Source organism: Macrotis lagotis, chromosome 4, assembly GCF_037893015.1.
Source record: "Macrotis lagotis isolate mMagLag1 chromosome 4, bilby.v1.9.chrom.fasta, whole genome shotgun sequence".
NCBI classification, from domain to species: Eukaryota; Metazoa; Chordata; class Mammalia; order Peramelemorphia; family Peramelidae; genus Macrotis; species Macrotis lagotis.
In genome coordinates, this window is record NC_133661.1 from 251379580 (window position 1) to 251405397 (window position 25818).

Genomic DNA, 25818 nt, shown 5'->3' on the forward strand with positions numbered 1-25818 from the left:
TAAAAAATTAGATGTACAAGACAGAAGTCATCAAAAATAAAACATTGTATTTAATAAAGAGAAGAAATCCAAGTAAAGACCCTATTTAACAAAATTTGTTGGGAAAGTATCCTGAGAGAGGATTTAGAGCACTATCTCATAAAACATAATAAACTAAGCTAAAAGTGGATACAAAACCTAGATTTAAAAGATTACATACCATTTAATTATCAGAAGAGTAAGAAAAGAGATGTTTCCCCACTATGAGAAAGAAATAAAATAATGGACAGAGATGATCACATTAGATAAAAATGAACAAATTTGATTACATAAAATTTAAAGGGGTTTTGTACAAAATAAATGGGATTAAAATTAGAAGAAAGCAGTTAAGGAAAAAAAATCTTCACAGTAAATTTCTTTGAAAAAGTTTTGAAATTCAAGATCTATAAGGATACAAATATAAAAGACAAAAAGCTATTCCTTAATAGATAAATGGTCAAAGGAGGTGAATGTCATTTCTCAAAAGAAGACAAGTAGGTTATTAACAATTAAATGAAAAAAATTTCAAGTAACAAAAAAATAAAAGAAATGCCAATAAAAACATCTCTAAGATTTCATTTCATCCAGTGTCAGTAAATTAGCAATGACAAAAGTGGAAAATTACAATTATTGCAAGGATCGTGGCAGGAAAGAAACACTAATGAAGATAAGAAGATCCATAAAATGGTCCAAATATTCTGTGAAAAATTACTTATCTACATTTACTCTTTGACCCTTATTAGGCTTAAATTCCAAAGAAAGAAAAGGACCAATTTGCATAAAAATATTTTTAGCAGTACTTTTTTGTCACAGTAAAAACTAGAAACAAAGAGATAATCATTATTCTGGGAAAACAAATTATAGTATATGAATATAATGACTTCCCAGGCTTTCATTAAGTTCCAACTAAAATTTTATCTTCTACAGGAAGTCTTCCTTAATCTCTCTTAATTTCATTGCCTTCTCTCTGTTAATTATTTCCTATTTATTTCAAATATCGGTTTCTTTGTATATATCTGTTAGTATGTTGTCTCAATTAATAGACTGTAAGCTCCTTGAGGGCAGAGACCATATTTTGCTGCTTTTTTGTTTCCCTATGTGTCTGACACATATTGTTGTTGTAGTTGTACAATTATTTCAGTTGTGTCCTTGTCATCATGATCCCATTTGGGGTTTTCTTGGCAATGATACTAGAATGGTTTGCCATTTCCTTCTCCAGATCATTTTACTGAAGAGGAACCTGTGGCACACAGGATTAACTTATCCAAGATCACACAGCTGTTTAGGATCTGTGGGTGGATTTGAACTCAGGTATTCCTGATTCCAGGCTTGGTCTTCTATTCACTTTGCCACTAGCTGTCTGCGGCACATATGACTAGCATATAGCAGGCACTTAATAAATGTTTTTAATTGGTTATTTTGCCTTAAAAAATGAGCAAAGGTAAGACTAGAAGAAAACCTGAGAGAATTTGTAATGAACTGAAACAGTCAGATGAGCAGAACCAGACGATCAAATTAAGCAACGACTACAGCATTGTAAAGATTAAAAATGAAAGATTAAATAACTAAAAACAATGCAAAGATTCTGATAAAGACTTGATAGAGATGTGATGATCAACATTCTGCAGCATATGTGCAGAATGACACATGAATTTTGAAACTGCCAAAGTATGGTTTTGTTTTGTTTTGTTACAAGGAAGGTCTTTTGTTTAGGGGAGGAGAAGGGCAGGTACAGATAGCCATATGAAGAAAAGAAGGAAGGAATTTTTTTTTAAATGTAAACAAATTCTCTTTTAAAATAAACAGAAGAGAGAAGAAATAAGGAAGGAAACAGGACAGTGTTAGAACTACATAAATTTGGATGATTAATAAAGCCCAAATAAATTGTATGTGTTAGAGGTTTCATAAGAAGTCTTCATTTTCTATCTTTCTATAGAAAATGTTCATGTTTATTTTTTCAAGTTCATAATTAAAAAATATTTTTAAAGGAAAGTTCTGCAATGTTCAGAGCTAAATGAATTTGCTACAAACTGGAAGATTTATAAATTTAATATCTGTAAGGAAACCCACTATGATTTGAACTCTGTGCTGAAGTTTCTACATGACAAAATTGGCCATCTTTGGTGAGCATATAGCCCATCTAATATTAAAGGGTTGAAAGAAAAGGGGTTGACTATTTTATAGTAAATCAATAAGTACAGTGCAATATGATATTCTTTATGCATTTCAATCAATGGTGCAATGGCTAAAATATATGTGATTTATGCTTGTAAAAGCCTAATTATTCCCTTCTAATACCCTTTTCAATAATATTCTATATGCATATATATGGTTTATTCTAATAAAATTTATTTGTTTTTAATCACAACACTTTGCTACTTACCATATAAGGATCCACAGAGAGATAAAGAGTTCGAACTTTTACTTGTCCCTCATTTAATTTATCTGGTAAATCAGCCTCTTCCATACGAAAATTCTCTGCTACCGGGATGCCATTTTTCCCTAAGATAATGTTGGATAAATAAAAGGGCAATAAAAATATTTTTGAATAATCATTCTTTTAATTTTTATTTTCTAAAATAATTCACCATAAATGTGCATTTTCTACCAGCAGCTCTGCTAGTTTCCCCTCCACAAGATAAGCTGACCAAATGAAATCTCACCACCATGAAGACTGACACAGTGTTTATTAATCAGCTTCCTCAGTTGTCTCTCCCCTCTGATTAGAGGGATAGAGGGGAAAGCTATAAGTCTCCCAAAGCCTTCCTTTATAGAGCATTCAGAACTTTGCAGATAGCTCCATTTTCTAACAGCAACTCAGCCTGGTTTCCAATCCTAGGAACATCATGATGCTCCCATGCTGTATATATGGTTTATTCTCATAAAATTTATTATTTTTTAATCACAACACCTTGCTACTTACCATAAAAAGATCCACAGAGAGATAAAGAATTTGAACTTTTACTTGTCCCTCATGTAATCTATCTGGTAAATTAGACTCTTTCATACAAAAATTCTGGTGCTGCACTGCTGCTCCCTGCCTTATGCTTTCCTGCCTTCCCCCAGTAGATTGTAAGCAGTTCCTGAGGCCAAGGACTGGTTTTTTTTTTTCCCCAATTTGTGTCACCAGTGTTTAATGCCTGGCACATAGAAGGCATTTAATAAATGTTTACTGAATTGAACTAAATAATGCCTATTTTTGAACTGCATTTCCTGACAATTTTAAATGATCTACCTAGACTCAATTATTTTCCAATTGCTGCTGATTTTCTCAAAAATATTCCTTTGAAACTACAGATTTTACAACTGGTGTTAGCCACAAATCTTTTGATTTTTTTTATCTCAACTGTTCCAATTACATGTAAAGATATTTATTTTTGAAAAATATTGAATTCCAAATTTTTTTCCCTTTCCCCTCCCTAAGCAATCTGTTATAGGTTATACATGCACAATCATAACTGAATATATTTGCATACTACTGACATTTATTAAATTTTTGTATGCTATTTACCTCAAAGTTATTTCTTGGATTACCCTCCCCACTTTCTTTTGTAACAAAGAAATTACCCTCCCCACTTTCTTTTGTAACAAAGAAATCAGGTAAACAAAAACATCTGATATAGAGATTGCATACACAACATACACACACACACACACACACACACACACACACAACACACACACACACACACACACACACACACACACACCATTTGGTCCTAAAGTTACCTCTGTATTGTGAGGAGGGTACTGTGTTTCATCATCTATTTTCTGGAACCTTTATTGGTTTTTCGGTTAATCACTGTCCAACCTTCTTGTTAATTTTTTGATTTACATCATTGTGATCCTAGTGTATATTGTTCTTTAAATGCTGCATATATTGTCAATTCACATTGTCCATGAAATGAACACTTCCATGTTTTTCTGAATTGCCCTTTATCATAATTTCTTTTGTTTCAGATTTAACTGTATTTTAATATAAATTGCTTTCTTTGTAATATGGTGCATTATATTTTATGCATTTATAATCAGCATTCTCAGAAGTGTTCACCAAAAAAGATTGAGAGTCCAGATATGGAGAAATCCTTATCTTCATTCTATATCTTATAAACTTGCTTGCTTGCTGAGGGCTCTGAGAGATTAAGTGTCTTGCCCAGAGTAATTTCTCAATACATATGGTAATGCTTATCATTTCTTAATGCACAAAAATAAGACTCTCCAAATTAAATAAATATATGTCTTAACATAGAGACTTCAGTACAAAGACTAGGTATTGGGAAGATGGCCAAAAAATGTATTAGAAAATAAGACTGAGGGGCAGCTAGGTGGCGCAGTGGCTAGAGCACCGGCCCTGGAGTCAGGAATACCTGAGTTCAAATCCGGCCTCAGACACTTAATAATTACTTAGATGTGTGGCCTTGGGCAAACCACTTAACCCCATTGCCTTGCAAAAAAAAAAAAAAAAACCTAAAAAAAAAGAAAATAAGACTGAGAATCAAGAAATAAAGGGATTTCAGCAACAGAGAATCTCTCCCTATACTTCTTGTGATAATCAGCCCTTATAGTCTCTAGATATTGGCTGTCTTTGTGTAAGACCCTGAGTCTCGAAATCTGTGAACTTTAGCCTGAATGCCTATAAGACCCTGAATGTCGAAACCTATGAACTGTTGCCTAAATTCTCCCCCTAAGCTCCTGCTTGGTCAGCTAGCTGAGTTTCTGCCCGATCAGCTCCTGAGGATTCTGCTGGGTCAGCCCTCAGACCATGCAGCAGGGGGGCTTCTCTGAGGACCTGCATCCAATAAGACCACGCCACACTATCTCAAGACAATCTGCAGGCAGATGCTTGAAACTCCCCTACCAGACCACATATAAGGTCTCTCCTCACTTTACTCGGGGTTCCAGGATCCTAGCCCTGACCTAGGATGGAACCCTAGCTTGAGCTAGTTTAATAAACATTGCATCTCCATCGTGTCGAGTGCCTCTGTTCTGTAATTGGGGACTTCCCTAGGACCTTAACATTTGTTTCCATTCTCCTAGTTCCATGTGGTTTCTTACAGCTCCCATATGTTCTAGATATTGGGCTCCTCTTCAAGTCTCTTTCTTCTGGACTCTTTTTTTAAAAAAATTTAAAATTTTATTTATTTAAGGCAATGGGGTTAAGTGACTTGCCCAAGGTCACACAGCTAGGCAATTTGAACTCAGGTCCTCCTGACTCCAGGGCCAGTGCTTCAGTGGCCACTGTGTCACCTAGCTGCCCTTTCCTGAACTCTTGAATAGACTTTTAAGGTCCCTCAGAGACAAGGTCAGATTATGTCTATTACTTCCTTTCTGATTCACTCAAGGGACCAATTTACAACTTATAAAGAGATCACTTTTTGACAGCTTAACAGCTCATTATTTAGCCTTTTTAGTGATTAGGTTTTTAGTAGATCAATTCCCTTAAACTAGTAAAATACTATAATTTTCATAATGAAGAGGGGATCATGAGATGTTTAAATCAGAGTTAAAAACTCAGTCTTCCAGGAAATCCAAGATCCTGTGCCTAACAGGGCTAGATTTCATCAATTCATTGTCAATCATGCTCAAAATACTATTTACTTCCTTATTCTTTCAATAACATTGCTAAAATAAAACTATTTTGCTAAGGCTTTGCAACTAAAATACCTCCCAATCATCTCTCTGGAGTGTCAGTTATGAAATGACTCAACTAAATTTCCCAGAGCCTGGAAACCGCATCTTTTTTTAAATTTTTTTTTAGGTTTTTGCAAGGCAATGGGGTTAAGTAGCTTGCCCAAGGCCACACAGCTAGGTAATTATTAAGTGTGTGAGGCTGAATTTGAACTCAGGTACTCCTGACTCCAGGGTTGGTGCTCTATCCACTGCTCCACCTAGCCACCCCTTGGAAACTATATGCTTAACTACATCCTTAAGCATACAGTGCATGTGGAAAGTGTATGTATGTATACATTGCAACAATAACACATCATCCCATCCTAGAGGAAGGAATTTCAGGTGGGTAAAGTGAGGGATAACAGAAGAAGATAGCAGATGAAGATATGAGGTTGGAAGTCAGATGCAGAGTTATTAAGAGAATGAGAAGAAAGAAGTTGGAGGCATTTAATTGTAGACAGCCATCTGAAGGAGCCCAGGCCACAAAAGTCAGAAGAACTATGAAATAATAATTGGTGGGAATATGAGGATCACATGAGAATTTTTTAAGGACAGAGACACTGGTATGTTTGCAGATAATAGGAAAAAAGCCAGCAGAAAGGGAGAGATTGAAGATAGAGAGAAGGAGTGATAGAAGAGGCAATTTTTAAGAGAACACTAGATAGAATGGCATTGCTTATAAAGCAGAGGGGCTTACCTTGGCAAGGAGTGAAGAGATAGTGGCATAAGGCATCTAAGTGATGGGAAGGAGAGAAAAGAGAAAGCTCTCCACAAAGTCTCAGTTTTTTTTTAGTAAAATACGAGGAAAGGTTCTAAGCTTATAGAGTTTGGGGAGGGGAAGTCATGAGAGGTTTAAGGAGGGATGAAAAGTTTCTTAAGAGCCACAGAGAAAGAACTGACAAAAGAAGTATAGCAGGATTGGTTATCAGCCATCACCAGCTTAAAGGGAATGGTTAAAGAGGGTTAAAATGATTTTTTTAAAAATTCCTCAAAGATGTACAGAAAATTATGTAACTATTATTCTGTTTAATGTAGCAACAAAACAGTGACAGAACTTTTCCTAAGCATCATAACAATGATTTATTTCATTTTAGAATTTAATTTATTGTCACAATAATGCTATAATTCTCATATTGCTTAGTTGAGAGAGATTTTCATGGCTGTAAGGTGGCAGTATTTTTTTCTAAGTAGAAATACTAAATTAGGATAATCTAAATTAATAAAAATTATTTCTGGCTTGTGCCTAAGCTATAGAATATGAAATTTATTCCAATAAGTTGGTAAGATCTACTACATAATCCTATTTGGGGGATGACATTTGTGCTAGTTACGTTAATTCCTAAAACACAGCAGAGTTCACAGGAAAAAAATCAAGCAAATTCAGAATGGCCCCTGGATTATTTATTATTGTGTACATCTTATACAGGTGAGGGAGGAAATGTCTATTTAAAAAAAAATGTCCATTGTGAAGACTGTGGTATATAATAGAATGGACAATCTACTATCTATCTATCTATCTATCTATCTATCTATCTATCTATCTATCTATCTATATAGACCACTACATATTGATATACATCTTGATATATACTGTAGATAGATAATGAATTAGACCCATAAATGAATAGGAGAGTGGACTAGAATTCAAAAATTCAAAACTGAAGTCCCCCTCCCTGTCAGGAGGCAAATAGAATACTTTATCCTAAGTCCTCTAGAATCACGGTTGATCATTGAATTGATCAAAGTTATTAAGTTATTAACTGATCAGAGTTATTAAGTCTTTCAAAGTTATTTATTTTTACAATGTTGTCACTGTATAAATTGTCCTCATTCTGTTCATTTCACTCTGTATGAGTTCATACAAGTCTTCCAAGATTTCTCTAAAACCATCCTGCTGGACCACATGTGAGAAAATGGGCAGTGCTCTCTGTGACCCTCAAACTTTTCTCTGAAACAAAAACTAATCTTTAAATCATTTAAATTCCATAATTACTCAAAAGAATTAGGGTCTAGGGCATCTAGGTGGTGTTCACCAGCCCTGGAGACAGGAGGACCTGAGTTCAATTGGTCCCCAGACACTTAATAATAGCTGTGTGACCTAGCTATATTGCCTTGACAAAAAAAAGATTATGGTCTAACTAATTACTCAGGAAGAATCTTGAAGATTAAGAATACTAAATGCCCAGATAATCATACACAGCTGGATGGAAAACCAACAATGTGGTCCTTCCATAAAATGACAGAACTACTCAGTAGAAAGAGCAGTCAATTTGGAATAAGACCTGGGTTTAGCTTTTTCAAATCATTTAACCTCTCCGGGCTTCAGTTTCCTTATTGGTAAAATAAAGAAGTTGAGACTCAGTGACCTCTAAATCTATAATTCTATGATCTTATATCTTTGAAGATCCTAAAATGAATATGGACTTGGATTGGAATTGAATAAGAGGAGAATGGGATGTTCTGCCATTAGGGAATCATACTAAATTTTAATGACCCCAAAACTTTTCCCTGAAACTAGACTATCTTTTTAATATGATTATTTTTACACCTATATGTACCTATATATTATATAATACCACTGCTTTTGAAGATTTAAAACTGCATGTCCCTCAGAGGATAATGCATAATGAGCATGAATATGAGTGGGGCATAATATATTACCAATGAAAAACTGCATAGGAAAAGAAAAAATGTAGAGAAGGTGGGATAATCATACATAAATACAAATTATTAGAACTTTTGGGACATTTGGGACACTATTAAATATCAAGAAATCTAGAGAAAGACAGCTCCTTTTCAATCATATTGACGCTATGAAAGACTGATGAGGAGAATATGGATAAGTCACATATAAATAACAGGGTGTAGATATGCACAAGTGCAGCAAGTATCAATGTACTGAAGTAAGTGTTCTGATGATGTTATAGAAGCAAAAGTCCTTTCTCCATCTAGCATAAGTGATTATTATTATTTTTTAATTCAATTTCATTTTAGGCTTTGCATTCTTTCCCTTCTACCAATTCCTCCTTATTCTGAGAAAGTAAGAAAAACAAAATTTGCTAAGACAAAAATCAAACAAAACAAATTACCACATTGACCATACTTTAAAAGAAAAAGCCTCATTCTGTACTCTCCTTTCATCACTTCTTTATTTTGAAGGTGAGTAGCATGTTAATGACTATCTTTTTTTTTTTTTAGGTTTTTGCAAGGCAAATGGGGTTAAGTGGCTTGCACACAGCTGGGTAATTATTAAGTGTCTGAGACCAGATTTGAACCCAGGTACTCCTGACTCCAAGGTTGGTGCTTTATCCACTGCAACCCCTAGCTGCCCCTTTAATGACTATCTTTAAACTAGCCTCTATTTAACTATAACATGAATGCTGATATTCACACCTTCTCCCCCAATTTATGTTATGGAAGCATACAGAACTAGTAATGTTATAACAGAGTCCTGGTTAAAACTCCTTGTTCTCCTCTTAATTAAAGACCTAATCAATCTTCCTTGAATAGAAGACAATTTATTTTAAGAAGGAATCTTAATTCCCTTAGAACACAGAAAGTGAGAGAGAAAAGAGAGAAAGCTATGGCTTGTGGTTAGATTGACAGAGAGAACATCCTTTCGTTAATCAGATAAAGAGAGGATATATCTCTTAATTTATCAAGGACAAAAAAGAGAGGATTCCATTTTATTTATCCAAAGTGTTGTCCTCAACTCCTCAGTCTAATTTTCTGAAAGATTTTTCACAAGCATTTAGAAACCTCTAAAGAAGTATATAATTACATTCCTGCAGCAATTTCATCTTTTGCTTCACAATCACTTTATTTTGTTTTGTATTTATTTATTTATTTATTTTGATTTTTCAAGGCAGTGGGGTTAAGTGGCTTGCCCAAGACCACACAGCTAGGTAATTATTAAGTGTCTGAGACCGGATTTGAACCCAGGTACTCCTGACTCCAAGGCTGGAGCTCTATCCACTGCGCCACCTAGCCACCCCCCACAATCACTTTAAAATATAACTTGGGGTAGCAACAGAGCACCGGCCCTGGTGTCAGAAGGATCTGGGTTTAAATCCCACCTCAGACATTTAATAATTACCTAGTTGTGTGACCTTGGGCAAATCACTTAACCCCCATTGCCTTAAATAAAAATAAAAAAACCCCACAAAAATAACTTGGAAATTGCTTCAGAAAGAAAGTTGTTTATTTGTAAGGGAGAACTCTGTCTCTCATAATCTATCTGAACAAACCTGCTTAAATAATAATAAAGTATTTCTAACTGATTCTGGCTGAAACATAGAGTATAGATTGTTTTCATTCACATTTTTGCTCCTCCCCAATTCCTTTGCTATGCTAACCATAAAGAAAAATAAAGTCCCCTTGACTAGCTCTGTTATGACCAATAACAGATAAGTATGCCTCTGCTCTACTTACCAAGTCATCTGAAGAATTAGACTGTATTCCATTTTTTCTATAATATATATATATATATGTATGTATGTATACCATAACTAGAAGAATCTTGCCACTAAATCTTGCTACCCTTATCATTGTCAAATAGATTAATAGAAACTGATGTGATTTAATCAACACCCAAATAGGACTGTTAGCACATAGCGTTAAAAAAGAAGAATTGCTATTTGTTACCATTTCACCCCAAGAATCATGAGATTTTTTCATGTGACTTACAGTTGAAACCATATATGGATAAAGGTCAGATAGACTACCTCTCCCATTAGAATGTAAACTTCTTTTTTTTTTAGGTTTTTTTTTTTTGCAAGGCAATGGGGTTAAGTGGTTTGCCCAAGGCCACACAGCTAGGTAATTATTAAAGGTCTGAGACCAGATTTGAACCCAGGTACTCCTGACTCCAAGGCCAGTGCTTTATCCACTGCACCACCTAGCTGCCCCTGAATGTAAACTTCTTGAGAGCATATATTCTTACTTTTCTATTTGTATCTCCAGTATTTTGCATATAATAAATAATTGTTTCATTCATTCATTCATTCATTCATTCAGATCAGATTTTCCCCATAATAGATTTTCTTCCCCATTTGATCTTTTTCTCCCTCTTTTCAGTTTCCTTTTATAAGCTGTCTTCCATGTTGTATTGGGGTTAGAGAATCTTTCTTTTTTCTTTTATTAGTATTCAAATGTCAGTCTTCCTTATTTTATTGTAAGCTCCTAGAGAATAGAAACTATCTTTCTTTTTAGTATTTGTATACCCAGTGCTTAGCACATAAGCACTCAATAAACACTGACTGAATCATTAGTAGAAAATGTTTGTGTCCAGAGGTTACTTGACTGACAGAAGCTGCCAGTCAATCTCTAGCTCTGCCACGCTTGTAATAAGAATAAAGCTTGTCTATCTGACCTTTATCCAACTTATATATTAATTATGGTCCTTTTTAATCACAATAATGCTATCTGGTACTAATCATGAAATATCACAATCTATGAGAAATTAAAATTCTGCCTCATACAAAGATATAGTGGGCATAAGTAAAAGTTACCTTTAATAAATAATAATATTATATTTGTTTAAGTGTTATAAAAGATATTATTAGAGATGGTTAAACAGAAAAGAAAGAGTAGCAAGGTAAAGTAGCAAGAGGAAAGAATTAACAATGTGCTACAATAGCATCCATGTCATAACAAGAGAACTAAAACAAGGCCCCGTTCAGTTGGCAGATGTACCTAAGACAATGAAATATTTTTCACAAGCATTTAGAAACCTCCACGGAAGTATATAATTATATTCCTGCAGCAATTTCATTAAGCCTTAAAGGTTATCTTAACATATTAATTTTCCTATAGATTCTATGATTAAAATAAATCACAACTCTAAAATTATGGCATAGAATGACAAAGTTTAAAAGATCCTTAAAGATCATCTGATTCAAAATTTCCCCATTTTATGGGAATTGAGGTCCACAAAGATTGTAATTTGCCCTCAATTATACAAAGCAGAGCCAGGACTGGCACCTCAAATTTTCTGATTTCTAGTTAAAGTGTTCTTTCCATTAATTTGATAGGGAGCCTTAGTGTTGAATAGTATAACATTTTCAATCCTTTTCATAATATTTTATTGTTGTTTAGTCATGTTCAGTTGTATTTGACTCTTGGTGACCCCATGTACAGTTTTCTTGGTAAAGATCCTGAGGTGGTTTGCCACTTCCTTCTCCAGCTCGTTTTACAGATGAAGAAACTAAGGGTCTTATCTAGGTTGACACAGCTAGTAAGTGTCTAAGGCTGGATTTAATTCACAAAGATGAGTTTTTTTTGACACCTAGCTGTCCACTTGCCATGCTATATAATGCATGCTATGTAATAATAATGTAATGACTTGAAAATTTTGGTTATAATAATAGACTACATGTGGACAAGACCCATCCAAGGTTGACTACTGTCCCAGGACCAATCTATCTAAAACATGACTACTAGAAAACTACCAAGTAAGGAATCATTTTTAGTCACAGTAGCTCATTAAATATTTTAAAGTATTGAGAAAATCAACTGTATTTTAATCTTGAACATTTTGGTTTATTTTATAATGTATTTTATTCTGTAATACTGCCTACATTTTATATAATTACTCAAGCCACTTTGTCTTCAAGTTCAGAAGTTCATAGATTCAGAAGTTTAGTTTTCCCTTCTGAATTAGTTTAAAAGTACAGCTTTACAGTAAATCATCTTAATTAAAAGTAACCTATTATCTTTGCTCCTCTAACAACATCTGTAGTATGCAAATACTATTATCTCTAATTGCCCTTCTCTGAAGTATGCTCTGTTATCTATAAACCATTAGCTATTCTTGCAGATTGTAGGTAGACTTCAACAATCAGAATGGAAGAAAGGGTTGTTGCAAGTCTTGCATTCCTAATTTTCAACCAAGTATCTTATCCCTTGTGCCTATGATGCTACTGGTTCTTTAGTCAATCATACTGTGTTCCTCATCTATGAAGATGCCTTCTATTTCTGAGATGTTCCTCTTTTTGTCTTTAAGAAAGGGCTGTACTCATTCAGGATCTTAACTAACTGAGGAGGCTGAAATCCTGTTTAGTGGCAAATTCGTGCTTTGCTAATACACTGATCACAATTAAAACTTTGTGTCTTTGTTCACCTTAACATAGATCATAACAGTACAGAAGACTTCGGTTCTAGGTGACTTCCTTCATTTTCACAGTGTGAGCAGTTTTTAGTCAGTTAAGAAATAATTAACTTTGGATTTTTAGAGTGATCTTTAACAATAGAAATAAAAACCAGGAACATGTAGATATTCACATTACAAATGAAAATGAACTATATAAGGAAATCAGATATTTTTTAGAACAGTTTTGAAGTCTATCTCAGAAAGAAAATAGAACTACTGGAGAATTATTTTTTTTGTTTTATTTACAAGCCCAATGACAGGGGAAAGATAGCCTTCTATGGCAGGCTCTGTCATCTTGGTTTTCAGTGCTCCAGGTAAATTTAAGCAAACATATCACTGTGAAGATAATTAACATGGACTTTAATAAATTCAGTGCAAAATTGGGTACCTTCAAAGAACAACAAAAACAACTTTGGAAATATGATTCATGATGAAAGAATAAAAGATAAAAGATTCACAGACAACTTTAAAAGCCTTATCACTGTACTTGGTATGCACAAAACAAAAAAATAAAAATAAAAATCCACAATATTGTGGTAGAAAACAACTGATGATAGCCATAACACTCATTTTAGAATCAGTTGTCTGTATGCAATCAGATCATTGACTGATCTGGGAAAAAGTCAAAGTAAACACCAAATATATGACTGTAAGAGAATATTGTTGTGCTATAAGAAATGATGAATTGATATTTTCAGGAAACCTAATCTGAGTTGATGAAGTGAGCAGAACTAGAAGAATACTGTTTACAGTAGCAGCAACAGTATAACAATAATCAATTATGAAAGATATAGTTTCTCTGTTCAAACAATGACCAACCACAATTCCAAAGGACTCATGATAAAAATGCTATCCACTTCCAGAGAGAGAGAACTGATGAACTAGGCATAAAATGAAGTATAACATTTTTTGACATTTTTTTGGTAACGTATCTAATAATGGAAATATGCTTTTCATGACATTATATGTATAGTGAGTATCATATTTCTCACCCCAATAGGTAGGGGAGGGAAAGAATTTAGAACTGAAAATAAATATTAAAGTAAATATTAAATTAGAAGAAAGATCAAAAGTAAATCTATTTCACTGAATATGATTGCAGCAACTATAAAACATGTTTTTAAATTAGTAGACAACTTCAAAATAAGATTGACTACAATGACTTCTGTTTTTTTGAGAAATTTAACAGATGTAAAATGGTCACCACAACACAGAGGCTGAAAGAATAGAGACATCACACTGGTCAGCAAACACATAATCTCTTTCTGAAGCTGAAAGATAGGGCAATTCATTGACAAAAATGCTACAGTAAGATGTCAAAAGGATGTATGCAACTCCAAAAAGCAGTTGAGAAAAAAATAAATTTATACAGAGTTTGGTGTGAGATCTTGGTAAATAAATTGATTATTCTCTGTGCATTTGCTGATGAAAAACTAAGTTAATAATAATAGCTCACATTATGATTATGAAGTGATGAAAAATTATTGTTCTAGTTTTCCAGACAAGAAAACTCAGAAAAGTTAAGTGACACAACTAAGAAAACACAACTACTATCAGAATCAGGATTCAAAATAGTCCATTATTTTTTCCATTGAATTTTCTATTCATTAGTAATAATCATTCCACCCCCCCCAGAAATAAAAGGAAGGACATTGAAGCATATTTCTTTTAAATGCACAAGAAGAAACAGAAGGAATTTCAGAAGGAAACATAAGCAGGCCAGTTTTGAAAGTTCATATATGAAATTTTTACAAGGTTTTATAAAAAGAAGTAGTATTAAATGGAAATTCATAATTTTCATTTTCCTGTATTAATACAGGCACTTAATAAATTTCTAGAGAATTATCAAAACATACAATTTGAAAATGGACAGATCTGTTGTTTGTGTGGGTAATATTTATACATTTTTACCACATTAGAAATGAAAACATCTCAGTACTATTATGAAAACTGTTTTGATTGGAACATACTTTGAAAACATCTGGTAATTCTAGTAAAATCTCTGAATTTTATAGATTAAAGAAACCAAGAGATAAAGAGATAAATAATTTGCCTGAGGTCACAAAGAAATAAGTGGCAGACACAGGATTTGAACTAGTTCAACTAATTACAAATTTAATGTTCTTGACACTAAGCAATGATTCTATAGTGAGACAGGGTAGAATCAGAAAAATAGATAGATTCATCAAAAGACCTTACCTTCTCTGAAGGTCTTTAAGAATATGAATTGATAGTCAACCTGTAGCATACATAAAACCTATCAAGAAATGAATTAGATGACCTCTGAAACCTCTCCTAGGTCTAAGCTTCTATAATTAAAGTAAGATAAATACTATAGAAGTAGCTTAATTCTCTTTACAGGAAGTAGGAAAATATGTTTTAAATATCCATAATATATTTGAAAAAGAAAAAGAATCTATTCTACTTAGTATCATTCTAATTATTGCAAATGATTTCAGGTCAAAGAATAGAGAGGTAGGTGTTTATTCATACTTTGGTCTCATTATTCATTATGGACAATTTTCTGTTTTAATATAACATTATTTTCTGTCACTATTTTTTGTATTTTAAGTCAGTTGTTGACCTATTATTGCTTTTATCTCTTTAAAAAGTAACAAATAGTCACAGTTGTTCATTACTCATAAGCAAATACATACCAGGTCGGGAGTTCAGTACAATTCTATGTACACACATCACTATGTTCAGGCAGTGAAGATGCAAAGATCTATCTTCAGAACTTCCTAAAAATTCAGAACCAAAGAAGGGTTTTAAAAAATCAAATAATTAAAGGAGTAAAAGAAATGCATTAAGATAAAATTTAAGTTACCAACTGCTGGAATAAGATAGCATATATATTATTTATTCAAATATGTATTGCAGTTTTTGGTCTTATAAAAGCTTACGCAACTGAAAAATCCAAAGGATATTTTCTTCCAAAGCCAGCAGTTGATTACAAAATTAAAGCCTATAAAAATCATGCCTTTGGTGAGAAAGGAATGTACTGGGAGAAAGAGAAAGGAGAGTTACAATGGGCTAAATTGTTTTGCATAAAGAGACAAGAAAAAAACTTTTGCAATGGACTGGAAGCGGGGGAAGTGAAGGGAAAGGAGTGAGCTTTCACCCTCATCAGAAGTGGCTCAGAGTGGAAATAGCATACACACTCCATTGGGCATAGAAATCTATCTTGCCCTAGTGAAAATTAGGAAAGGAAAGAGATGGCAGAAATGGGATAGGGGGAGTGGGGGGAGTGTAGGTGACAGAAGAGAGAGAGAAGATCGTGGGAGAGGGTAGTCAGATTCAACAGAGGGACACGGTGAAAGAAGAGAGAGAACAGAATAAATAGGAGTAGGGAGAAATTGGATGGAGGAAAATATAACTAGCAATAGCAACTGTGGGGAAAAATATTGAAGTTATTTCTCTGATGGACTTTTGATAAAGAATATTATCTATCCCAAAGACAGAGCTGATGGTATCTTAATACAGACTTTTTTTTTCTCACTTTATTTTTCTTGGGGTTTCTCTTTCTTTGTAGGGGGGTGGATTACATTTACTTTTACAACAAGATTATTGTACTAATGTGAAAAAATAAATTTTTTAAAAAAGGAAGTTAAAAAAATCATGCCCTTGTATCATGAATACTTTCTTTGGTTAAGGAATCAACAGACATAAAACATCAAAAAATGAAGCTTATTTTAAGAGATAGATAACAACTGGTTATTAATGTCGGATTCATATGCCTGTGTAAAGTCAGCTTCTCAAAGGTCAAAAAGAAAAGCAAAGATAAAAAAAATCTAAGACTAAAAAAATTAAAATAAGAGAAAGATATTTAAAAACAATTTAAGAAATTCCAACTTAGTTTATTTAAACAAACTGTTGATGACAGGCCAAGGTGAGAAAAAGTTCACAAGGAGGACATAGGGGATCCTCTGCAAAGGCATGGAAATGGAATCTCATGTATGAAGAACAATAAGCGGGTCAGTTTGATTTCATTGGGTCACAGTTCATGGAGGGGAGTCATGTCAGTCTGGTGAAGTAATTGAAACTAGGCAGTAAAGACATAAAATATCAGGAGTTTGATCTTGATTCTGGAGGCAATAGGAAGTCACTGGAGTTTCTTGAGAAAAGTGAAATGGACAGATATCAAATTTAAAAATATCAATTTTGCAACTTTGTGAAGATTGAACTAAGGAAATACAGGATGCAGAAAGCCCAATTAGGAGGCTAAAATAATCATCCAGGTGAGAGGTAGAAAGGGCCTAAATTATAGTGATGGCAGTATGAAAAGAGAAAGCAATGAAAGCAAGCAAGGCTGTGGTAGAAGCAACTTGATAACCCTGGTTATCACACAGAGGTCTGTTCTGAGAATATCAGAATGTCTTGTTTCTAGGTGCATATCACATCTACCCCATCACCACAAGCAAGTTAGGGTCCACATTCAAGCCTCAATTAGCATGGAACTGCATAAAGAGAAACTCTCTCTTCCTAGAGGTTATGTCCTCTTCCCTCCATAAACAAACTCAGATACCAGTATGGGGAATCCTAGTAGCATATGAGAAAAGTAAGAAATGTTGTTCATTCTACTTGTCCCATCACTCCAAACTGTAATTGCCTGATCTGTATTTTGTCTCCTAGTCAATCTTGGCAGCTTCATAGTCTATACAAAGAACTAATTGCAATGGTTCCCATGTACTGTTTGAATTAAGTATATACTTTGTCACAAGCAACCAGATCAACTTGCTTGGCCAGTTTTGACATCACTTTACCATAAAAGTACCTTACCATTTCTGCAAGTAATTTGTCTTCTCATTCCCAGAAACATTACCTTATCTACTTTCCATTCAAATCTGTGCTTTACTCAGGGTCACAGAAATATAGGAAAGTGAGAAAGTGAGTACTTTCCTATCAGGTTATGTCCATTCCAAACAAAAAAAATCTCTCTCTCTCTCCCCCAAACATATGAATGCTTTTATATTTATATATGTTATGATTTTATAGAAATTACATATTTATATATAATCAGGATCCTTTATTAAAACTAGCATCTGGGAATGAATGTGTATAATCTTTAAAACTAAAAGAGCATGTGGTGCAGTGCCCTGGAATCAGGAGTTCAAATCTGACCTCAGACACTTAATACTTACTTAGCTGTGTGACCTTAGGCATGTCACTTAATCCCATTGCCTTGCAAAAACTAAACTAAACTAAAAGAGCATTTTTATTTTACAATTCCCCCCCCCCCCACATAAATGTTCAGTTCCACATGAAAGTTACTGAATGTTTTCTGGAGCTACTCCATTGTCTCTTGTTCACATTTATAGATTATGATCCCTAGGAGCGATGTCTGAAGGCCCTATTCCATGTAGGTAAGACTAGTTTTCTATACAAGGCATTGAAACTGACCTCCACATTTAATTTGCTCAGGTCACTGATGTGGCTCCCTGGTGTTCACAGTATAAATTAGTCCCGGATCTCTGATGCTTGAAGGGTGGAGTATCATGGACAAAAAAATTTACTTAGTTAAATCATCTTAGTGTCCTTTAAAATATCTTCTCCCTGTTACAACTGAGTAAATCTCCTTTTGTTAATTGTCAGATTATCCATGGATGTTTCCCATTTTTCAATATCAAAACTGAGGGAAAAGACCAATCTGGTAAGCTCTGACCTTCAACATTAGGGGACAATTGCCCCAAGTTTAAGAAACCATACAGTACCTAAAACTATAGCCTCTGAGCTATGCATCCACCAATGCATTTATCACAATTAGGTCAAAGACAATCACTGAATTGGCATAATAAAAACAGTAGCTACAAAATACTCCCCCCAATAAATCTGGGGCATTAGTAGAAAAGTATGTCCAAGATGACTCACATCTTACACTATTTTTTCCTAGGATTCAACTATATAATATCCAATATGATGAGACATTTTGATAATGGAAAGAAAATTTGACAAAAGTCAAATGAGAAAATCAGATTTTATTAATTTTGAACATTCAAGCTCTAAGAGTCAGTTCTCTAAACTGTAAAATAGATTTAATCCTATTCACCACACAGGGTGATTTTAAAAGATCAAATGGGTGAGTATATGTAAGATGTTAAGAAAAAAATATAACCTATTAAACCATAATTTTGAATTGCTCTGGATATTTAACTGCTAGATTGTTCTAATCTTTAACTGCTATACTCTGGGCTCCTTCCCAAATGTTTTACTTGTAGGTTGGAAATCCCAGAAAGCACCTGTTATTCCCATAGGTTCCAGAGTACCTAGATACTAACTACAGCTCATGAATTCCCAACTAGTGATCCATCAGTAAGTCAATAGAAATAATTAACTCTAAGCAAAAGTATTTACTAAGTAGGCAAATTAAAACCTTCCCAGTAATAAGTCAATAGACACAAACTTCCAAGTAATGAGGCACACATGTAAGAAATATTTGTGATTAAATAAGTAAACTCACAACTGCAGGACTATTACAGATCCCTGATACCCTCTCTCATTGTAGAATTCCCACTTAACTAATTATAGATAGTAATCATCCCCACACCTCAAGTCTCCTAAGTGGTTTTCTTTAGATGCAGTATGTGGCTAGAACTCCAGAAATGCCAATCTCTCTTCAAAACTTAGCCATTTCAAACTCCGAAGGGCATGATCCATTTTCAGCCCAGCCAGTCACATTCCCTTTCTGATTCACTCAGAGAAAGGTGTTCATATTTTGCAAAAGAAATACTGAGTGCTATTAACAAGTTAATATTACATTACCCCTTTCATCTACTCTTTGCTTTCTAGCATCAACTATTAGGCAGTGATGGGGAATGGAGTCATGCTATTATTACAAATATTACAAGCACTATTCTGAACATTTTGGTGTAATTACATTTTTTTCCTTTCTGGTTATTTCCTTGAGATGTGCTCCTAAAGTTGAATTATTGGTTCAAACTGTAGGAAAAAGTTTTACAGCTCTTGTTACAAACTGCCAGATTGCATTCCTAACTCACCCATATTCTCACCAACACTGAGAGTTTTTTTGAAAGTGCTTTTACTGATATAATAAATATGTAATGATACTTGAGGGTAGATTTTCTTTGCATCTCTTTAATCCCTAGTGAAGTTATGCCTTTTCTGGGTCACTTCTTAGTTATTTTTTTCAAATTTTGTTTTATTCAAACAGGAGCAATCTTCACAACACAACAAAGTGCAAAATTATTTCAGAAAAATACCTTCTCTCTGAGCTAATATGGTTTCTAGATTGGGTGATAATAGACCTTAGAGTCAAGTCTTAGTTCTCAGCTTTGCTAGCTTTAGGTCATTAACTTAGACTTGTGCTGTTTTGTTCCTTCATCTATTAAAGAGGAATAATATCTTCCTGATAGGGCTTATGATTAACTAGTTTTAGATAAAGTGGGCTTCCTTAATTACAGATGCTAGGAAAATTTTTTACAAAGTTTTACTATAAAATAAAGTTTCTGAAGGCATTGAAAATTTAATATCACTAACACAAAAATATACTTTCTTGGGGAGAAAATGACCTATATGATATTTCACACACTGTTAGTACCCAATAAGAAAATTTTATATATGCTTTGCAAGGTCTTTAAATAATAAGTAACAACCAACCAAATAAAGAAAACTAAGGTTCTGAAAGTTATCCTGCTATTATTGCATTTAACATACTAAACATCTCATATAGGGCAACTTTAAGAAGTTTAAATATTTTGTTTATGGGATATATATCCCCAAGGATGCAACACCTACATTTTAGTCTTTTCCATCTGTTTTTGTGTGCCTTTTTAGTGTGTTCTTTTTCGATTTGAAATTGCAACCTTGAAAAAAAAGGCTGGTGGGAAGGGTATGGTGAAGAGAAGTATAGAAGTCATGGTATACCCATTCAAAGCAAAGGTCAGTTTTTACTTGGTGAAAGTGAATTCCCTGAAGGACTCCAGACCCTTCTTAATGTGCTTCATAAGAACAAGCATTATAGAAGTCTAAAAAACACAAATACATCTTATTGATATAGCATGATAAAATATTTGGCTATATTATTAAATAAAATAAAACCATTTATCAAAGCATTTTTGAGTGATCTCTTCAAATAATTTCTCAAATAGCTTTAACTTGCTATAGAAAAAAAGGTTATCACTGTATTCCCACAGTAATTCAAACAAAAAAGAATAAAGGGGAATTCTAATCATTCTTATATTGAGTATATTTCATGTAAGATAACAAGGAGACCTTTTAAAAGATAAAATAATGATGACAATCTAAAGCTAGTAAACTAAAAGAAAGATACATCAACAAACTCAAAGATGACAAGTTAATACTAATGGCCAACATTTCAAGGTTGCTTTGCTTTTACATATCATATAGACTGAACTTTGTTTTCAAAGTTTACCTAATAGGGTCAACTGTAGAGCTTGGCAGTAATAATACTAACCACAACATCTAAACCTGTGAAGTTCTCTCCTATACTCTCAACTGCTGGCCCAAATCTCTAGTCTTTGATTCAAAGCAATTAGTCTATTGTATTTGACATAAGACAAGAAAAGTGAGACAGCATCTGTTATCTTGATGGCAGCTGTACCCCAAGAATCTAACCCTAGCTGTAGGAAGGATGGATGTGTGACAAAGGAAGGAAAGTGAGTGCAGGTCAAACTGTTAAGTTTTGCAGGAGGAGAATAGAGATTGACTTTATCCCTATATATATATCTTAAATTGGTATGGTGGAGGTTTGAACTCTTAGAATGATTAAAGCAGTTTCATTTATTTGAAAATGTATTAAGCCAACTCAACATCTGCAGGACTGAACAATGCATATAGGAATGCATGGTAAAAAAGGGGTTTATGAAAAGAGCTAAATTCTCTAACTCTCCCTTATCCATATGGACACAAAATTCTAAATTTACAAATTTCTAAAGCTAGTAAACTAAAAAAAGATACACCAACATACCAAACATGACAAACTCATACAAATGATCAACATTTCAACATTGCTTTGCTTTTACATAGCATATAGACAGAACTTTTCTTTTTCAAACCTTACCTAATAGGGTCAACACATGTTGGGCCTGGTAGTAATAATACTAACCACAACATCTAGACCTGTGAAGTTCTCTACTCTCTACTGCTGCCCCAAATCTGTAGTCTCTGCCACTTAGTATCTGATTCATCAGTTTGAAAAGCCACAAAGAACTATTCTGTCTATCAAAAGGGCTGGCTGTTCTTTCAGGGGTGTTCAATTCTTCATGACTCCAGTTGGAATTTTCTTGATAGATATACTAGAGCAGTTTGGCATTTCTTTATCCAGCTAATTTTACAGATGAAGAAACTAAGGCAGATGGGGTAAAGTTATTTGCCCGGGGTGACATAGCTAAGGAAGATGAGTCTTCCTGACTCCAGGCCTGGCACTCTATCCACTATTCCACCTAGCTGCCACAAAACAGGGCTACTGTGGGATTAAAATATATAATGCAAATATCAAGATTTAAAAGTTATTTTTTGAACATCAAGATTATCTGAATCATATAAGGGCAACAGTAGAATACAACCATATTATCCCTTCCATGTGAAATTTCAGATATGGTTTCTGTGCTAGATTTTCTTTCTTTCTCCAGGAAACATGTTATCTCCTAAAAGAAAATCCAATACTTAATATTTTTTGCAATGATCCATGCTTGGGTAAAAATAAATATATTGGGCAGCTAGGTGCCACAGTGGATAGAGCAGCAGCCCTGGAGTCAGGAGTACCTGAGTTCAAATCTGGCCTCAGATGCTTAGCTGTGTGGCCTTGGGCAAGCCATTTAACCCCATTGCCTTGCAAAAAAAGCTATAAATAAATAAATAAATAAATATTACACACACACACACACACACACACACACACACACACACACACACACATATATATAGAGAGAGAGAGAGAGCGAGAGCTGATATTCTTTAATATGGAATTAATATTTCTGATCAATAATTGTTCTATTGACCGTAGTTGAGGTTTTTAAGTTTTCCCTCCACAAGGTCTTTCTCTCTATTATTATAAATCTGAAGGTAAGCTCTAGCCACATGGAACAGCTTAATCCCTCTCCACAGTTGTGTAAAAAAGCAATTAAAGTGACCAGTCTTGGAAGGCAGAAGACTGAATAAATTCTTATAATATGACATCTTAGAAAGGGAGGAACTCCAATGTTTTATATGTCTATATCACATCCAATTCATCATAAAATATCAAGTCAGAAGAGGAGACAGTAGTCCTTGCTAATTGATCTTTGACAGTTCTGACAAAGAAAATAGATCTTAGGGATGGGTTAGAGAATCATAAAGTAATCAATGACACTTTTAGGCACAAAAGTGTAAGCTGATTGGTTGGTTGCCAAAATTTTATGATTCTTTGTTTAAATTCTATATTTATTATTCATTTACTTCTATGTTGGTTTCTATAGAACCTGAAGAATAAAACTTTATAAAACTAACTTTGTTATTTCATTTTTTAGTCTAAGAAAATTATGATTAATATGGTATACTTCATATAGCATATACATGGTGGAAGTGTTTTTATTCTTTAGATCAGATATAGTGAATACTTGGTACTAAAAGGTCTTTGTTATAGAGATAAGATGATACAGCAGCTACAGAATTTGGGCTTGGAGTCAAGAAGAACTGAATTCAAATGTGACTTCAGACACCTGATGCAAGATCCTGGGCAAGTCATTTAAGCTGTGTGCCTCAGTTTTCTCATCTGTAAAATGCAGATAGTAATAGCACCTTACTTCACAAGATTGTTGTGAGGATCAAATGAGATCATATTAGTTAAGGTTTTACCGTACTTTTTTTTGAAAAAAAAACATAGAATTTATTGGTGTCAGAAAAACACTTTGTAAAGTCTCAGAATCCTTATAAATTTGAGTTAGAGTTGTTTTTCCATCCAATTACTGACCATTTATTAAGTACTTATTAAATTATGTGATTAAGAAGATAAAAATGCAATTAAGGCATAGTTATTTTCATAGAGCTTACAATCATTTGGGAGATATAAAATATAGAAAATGACAATGTGATGAATCAATATCCAGAACTCCAGTGCAAAATAGAATACATAAAAAATTAAGATAAGTACAAAAGGGCTATTCAAGACCCAAGGAAAGAACAGTAATTTCTTATTGGAGAATTTTAAGTCAAGCTTCCTGAAAGAGGCTACATTTTAGAAAAGTTGTTAAGTCTTCAAGAGATGAAAGGGTACAGAGAACAGTGAGAGTAAAGGCCTGGGTTTTTATTTTTATTTTTATTCTACCTTCTTGTTGTTGGGACACCACAAAATGAATCCATTTCTTTTCAATGACAGGGAAATTAGGTAGCCACTTTGTCCCATAAAGAGCTCAACACACTCAGTGCAACTCCTACGGTATACTATTACTTTCTACACACTTGCTGATAATTAAGCCTTGTTTGGTCCTGAAAGTCACTTAGATACTCTTGGTAAAATGATGGGAAGGGTTGAATTCGATAGCCGCCTTTAAAAGGTCCTTGGCAGCTCTAGTTTCGGTCTGTTCCTCAGTCTGGCCCAGCAGGCCCCAGGAGGCAGGCAATGGGCGGTGGGCCCAGGGAGGCTCGGGTGCGGTAGATCCTAGGTAGGCTACGCCCATTGTAGGGGACTGGGGAGAAAGAGTGTACGGATTCAGGCCCTGCCCCCCGGGCCCTACAACGCTTTCTGGGGTGTGCGCGTCCCCTAATAAGTTTATTCACTTTCCTCACTTCCTCGACTTACTGTCAGGACCTGGGCGACCCTTAGTCAACACCCCTGGACTTACCTGGAAAAGAAGCTCGCTTGGGAAGGCAAGGGTCCGAACCTCCGAGGTCCTGTGCAAGGGCTGAAACTTCCTGCCCCGCGCATGCGCGTGGTCCTTGTCTTTTCCCTCTGCAGTCGCACTTTGCCCTGGTTGGAAGGGGACCTGCTCCAGTCCTCCAAGAAAACCCGCCCCAGTAGCCCAGCTTGAAACTCTTATTCTTCCAAAGGCACGTTGGTGGCGTGGGAAAAGAGATCTGGACCTGCAGTCAGGAAGATTTGAATTGAAATATGACATTTAGCGCTTATTAGTAACTGGATGAGCCTGATGGAGTATCGATCTTTCTGTATCCCGATTTGTTTGTCTGTGAAACAGTGATGGCACCTACCTCCAGAGTTGGTGGGGGTGGGGGCGGGGGCGGGTTGAGAATCAAATGGGATAATATTTGAAAGGTATTTTGTAAATCCTAAAGTGCTTTTAATTACGGGGGGGGGGGGGTGTTGGGTTTTTTTTTAAAATGTTAATGTGTCCAGGATAGAGGTTCTTAATTTTTTTGTGTGTCACAGACACCTTTGGCAGTCTAATGAAACCTATAGACCCCTTCTCAGAATGATGTGTTGAAATGCATAAAATAGAATACATAAGTTATAGAGGAAACAGATTACGCTAAAATACAATTAATACAATTTGATAAAAATCAGCAAAATATTTATAAAAACATTCACGAATTCTAGATTAAGAAGCCCTAGTGAGCAGAATTTGTAAATGCCTTCTCCAATTTCAGTTTATGTGATCTAGACCTGGAAGAGATCATAGAATAGAAGCTCCGTGAGGATAGAGGCAGTCTTACTTACATTTGTATGCCAAACTCTCAGTATGGTGCCTGGAGTATAGTAAATACACTCAATAAATCGTCAATCTATATATTTATCTCTGCCTCAGTTTTCTTATGTGTAAAATAAGGATAATTATCACTTCTCCTTGCCAAGGATGGGAAGATAGCTTGAACTAATATTTATAAAGCATTATGTACCTGCTTGTTATCATGATCCTGATCTTCTAATCTAATTCAACTCCTGCGTTTTCTGAAAGACTAGAGAAACGATGGGACGTAATTAAGATCACAAGTGCAATGAATGACAAAGAATACTGTGTGTCTGAATTCTGACTTTGTCACTTGCTATCTGTGTCATCTTGGACAAGTCA

General features: G+C 34.5%; 1 protein-coding gene across 2 annotated transcripts in view; it reads right to left on the reverse strand.

Moving 5' to 3' along the window:
• The window catches only part of PTGR2 (prostaglandin reductase 2), a 59202-nt gene extending 34344 nt beyond the window's left edge, over positions 1 to 24858 (reverse strand). Inside the window, exons 1-3 of one of the 2 annotated variants that reach the window (XM_074235751.1) lie at positions 24637 to 24858; positions 15496 to 15579; positions 2402 to 2520 (exon numbers count right to left, since the gene is read on the reverse strand). In XM_074235751.1, coding sequence (XP_074091852.1) covers positions 2402 to 2520; positions 15496 to 15532 — 156 coding nt within the window. In that variant the 5' untranslated portion in view covers positions 15533 to 15579; positions 24637 to 24858. The remainder of the gene's footprint in view (positions 1 to 2401; positions 2521 to 15495; positions 15580 to 24636) is intronic. The other variant, XM_074235750.1, reaches the window with a different exon arrangement.
• Between the last annotated feature and the right edge of the window lie 960 nt (positions 24859 to 25818).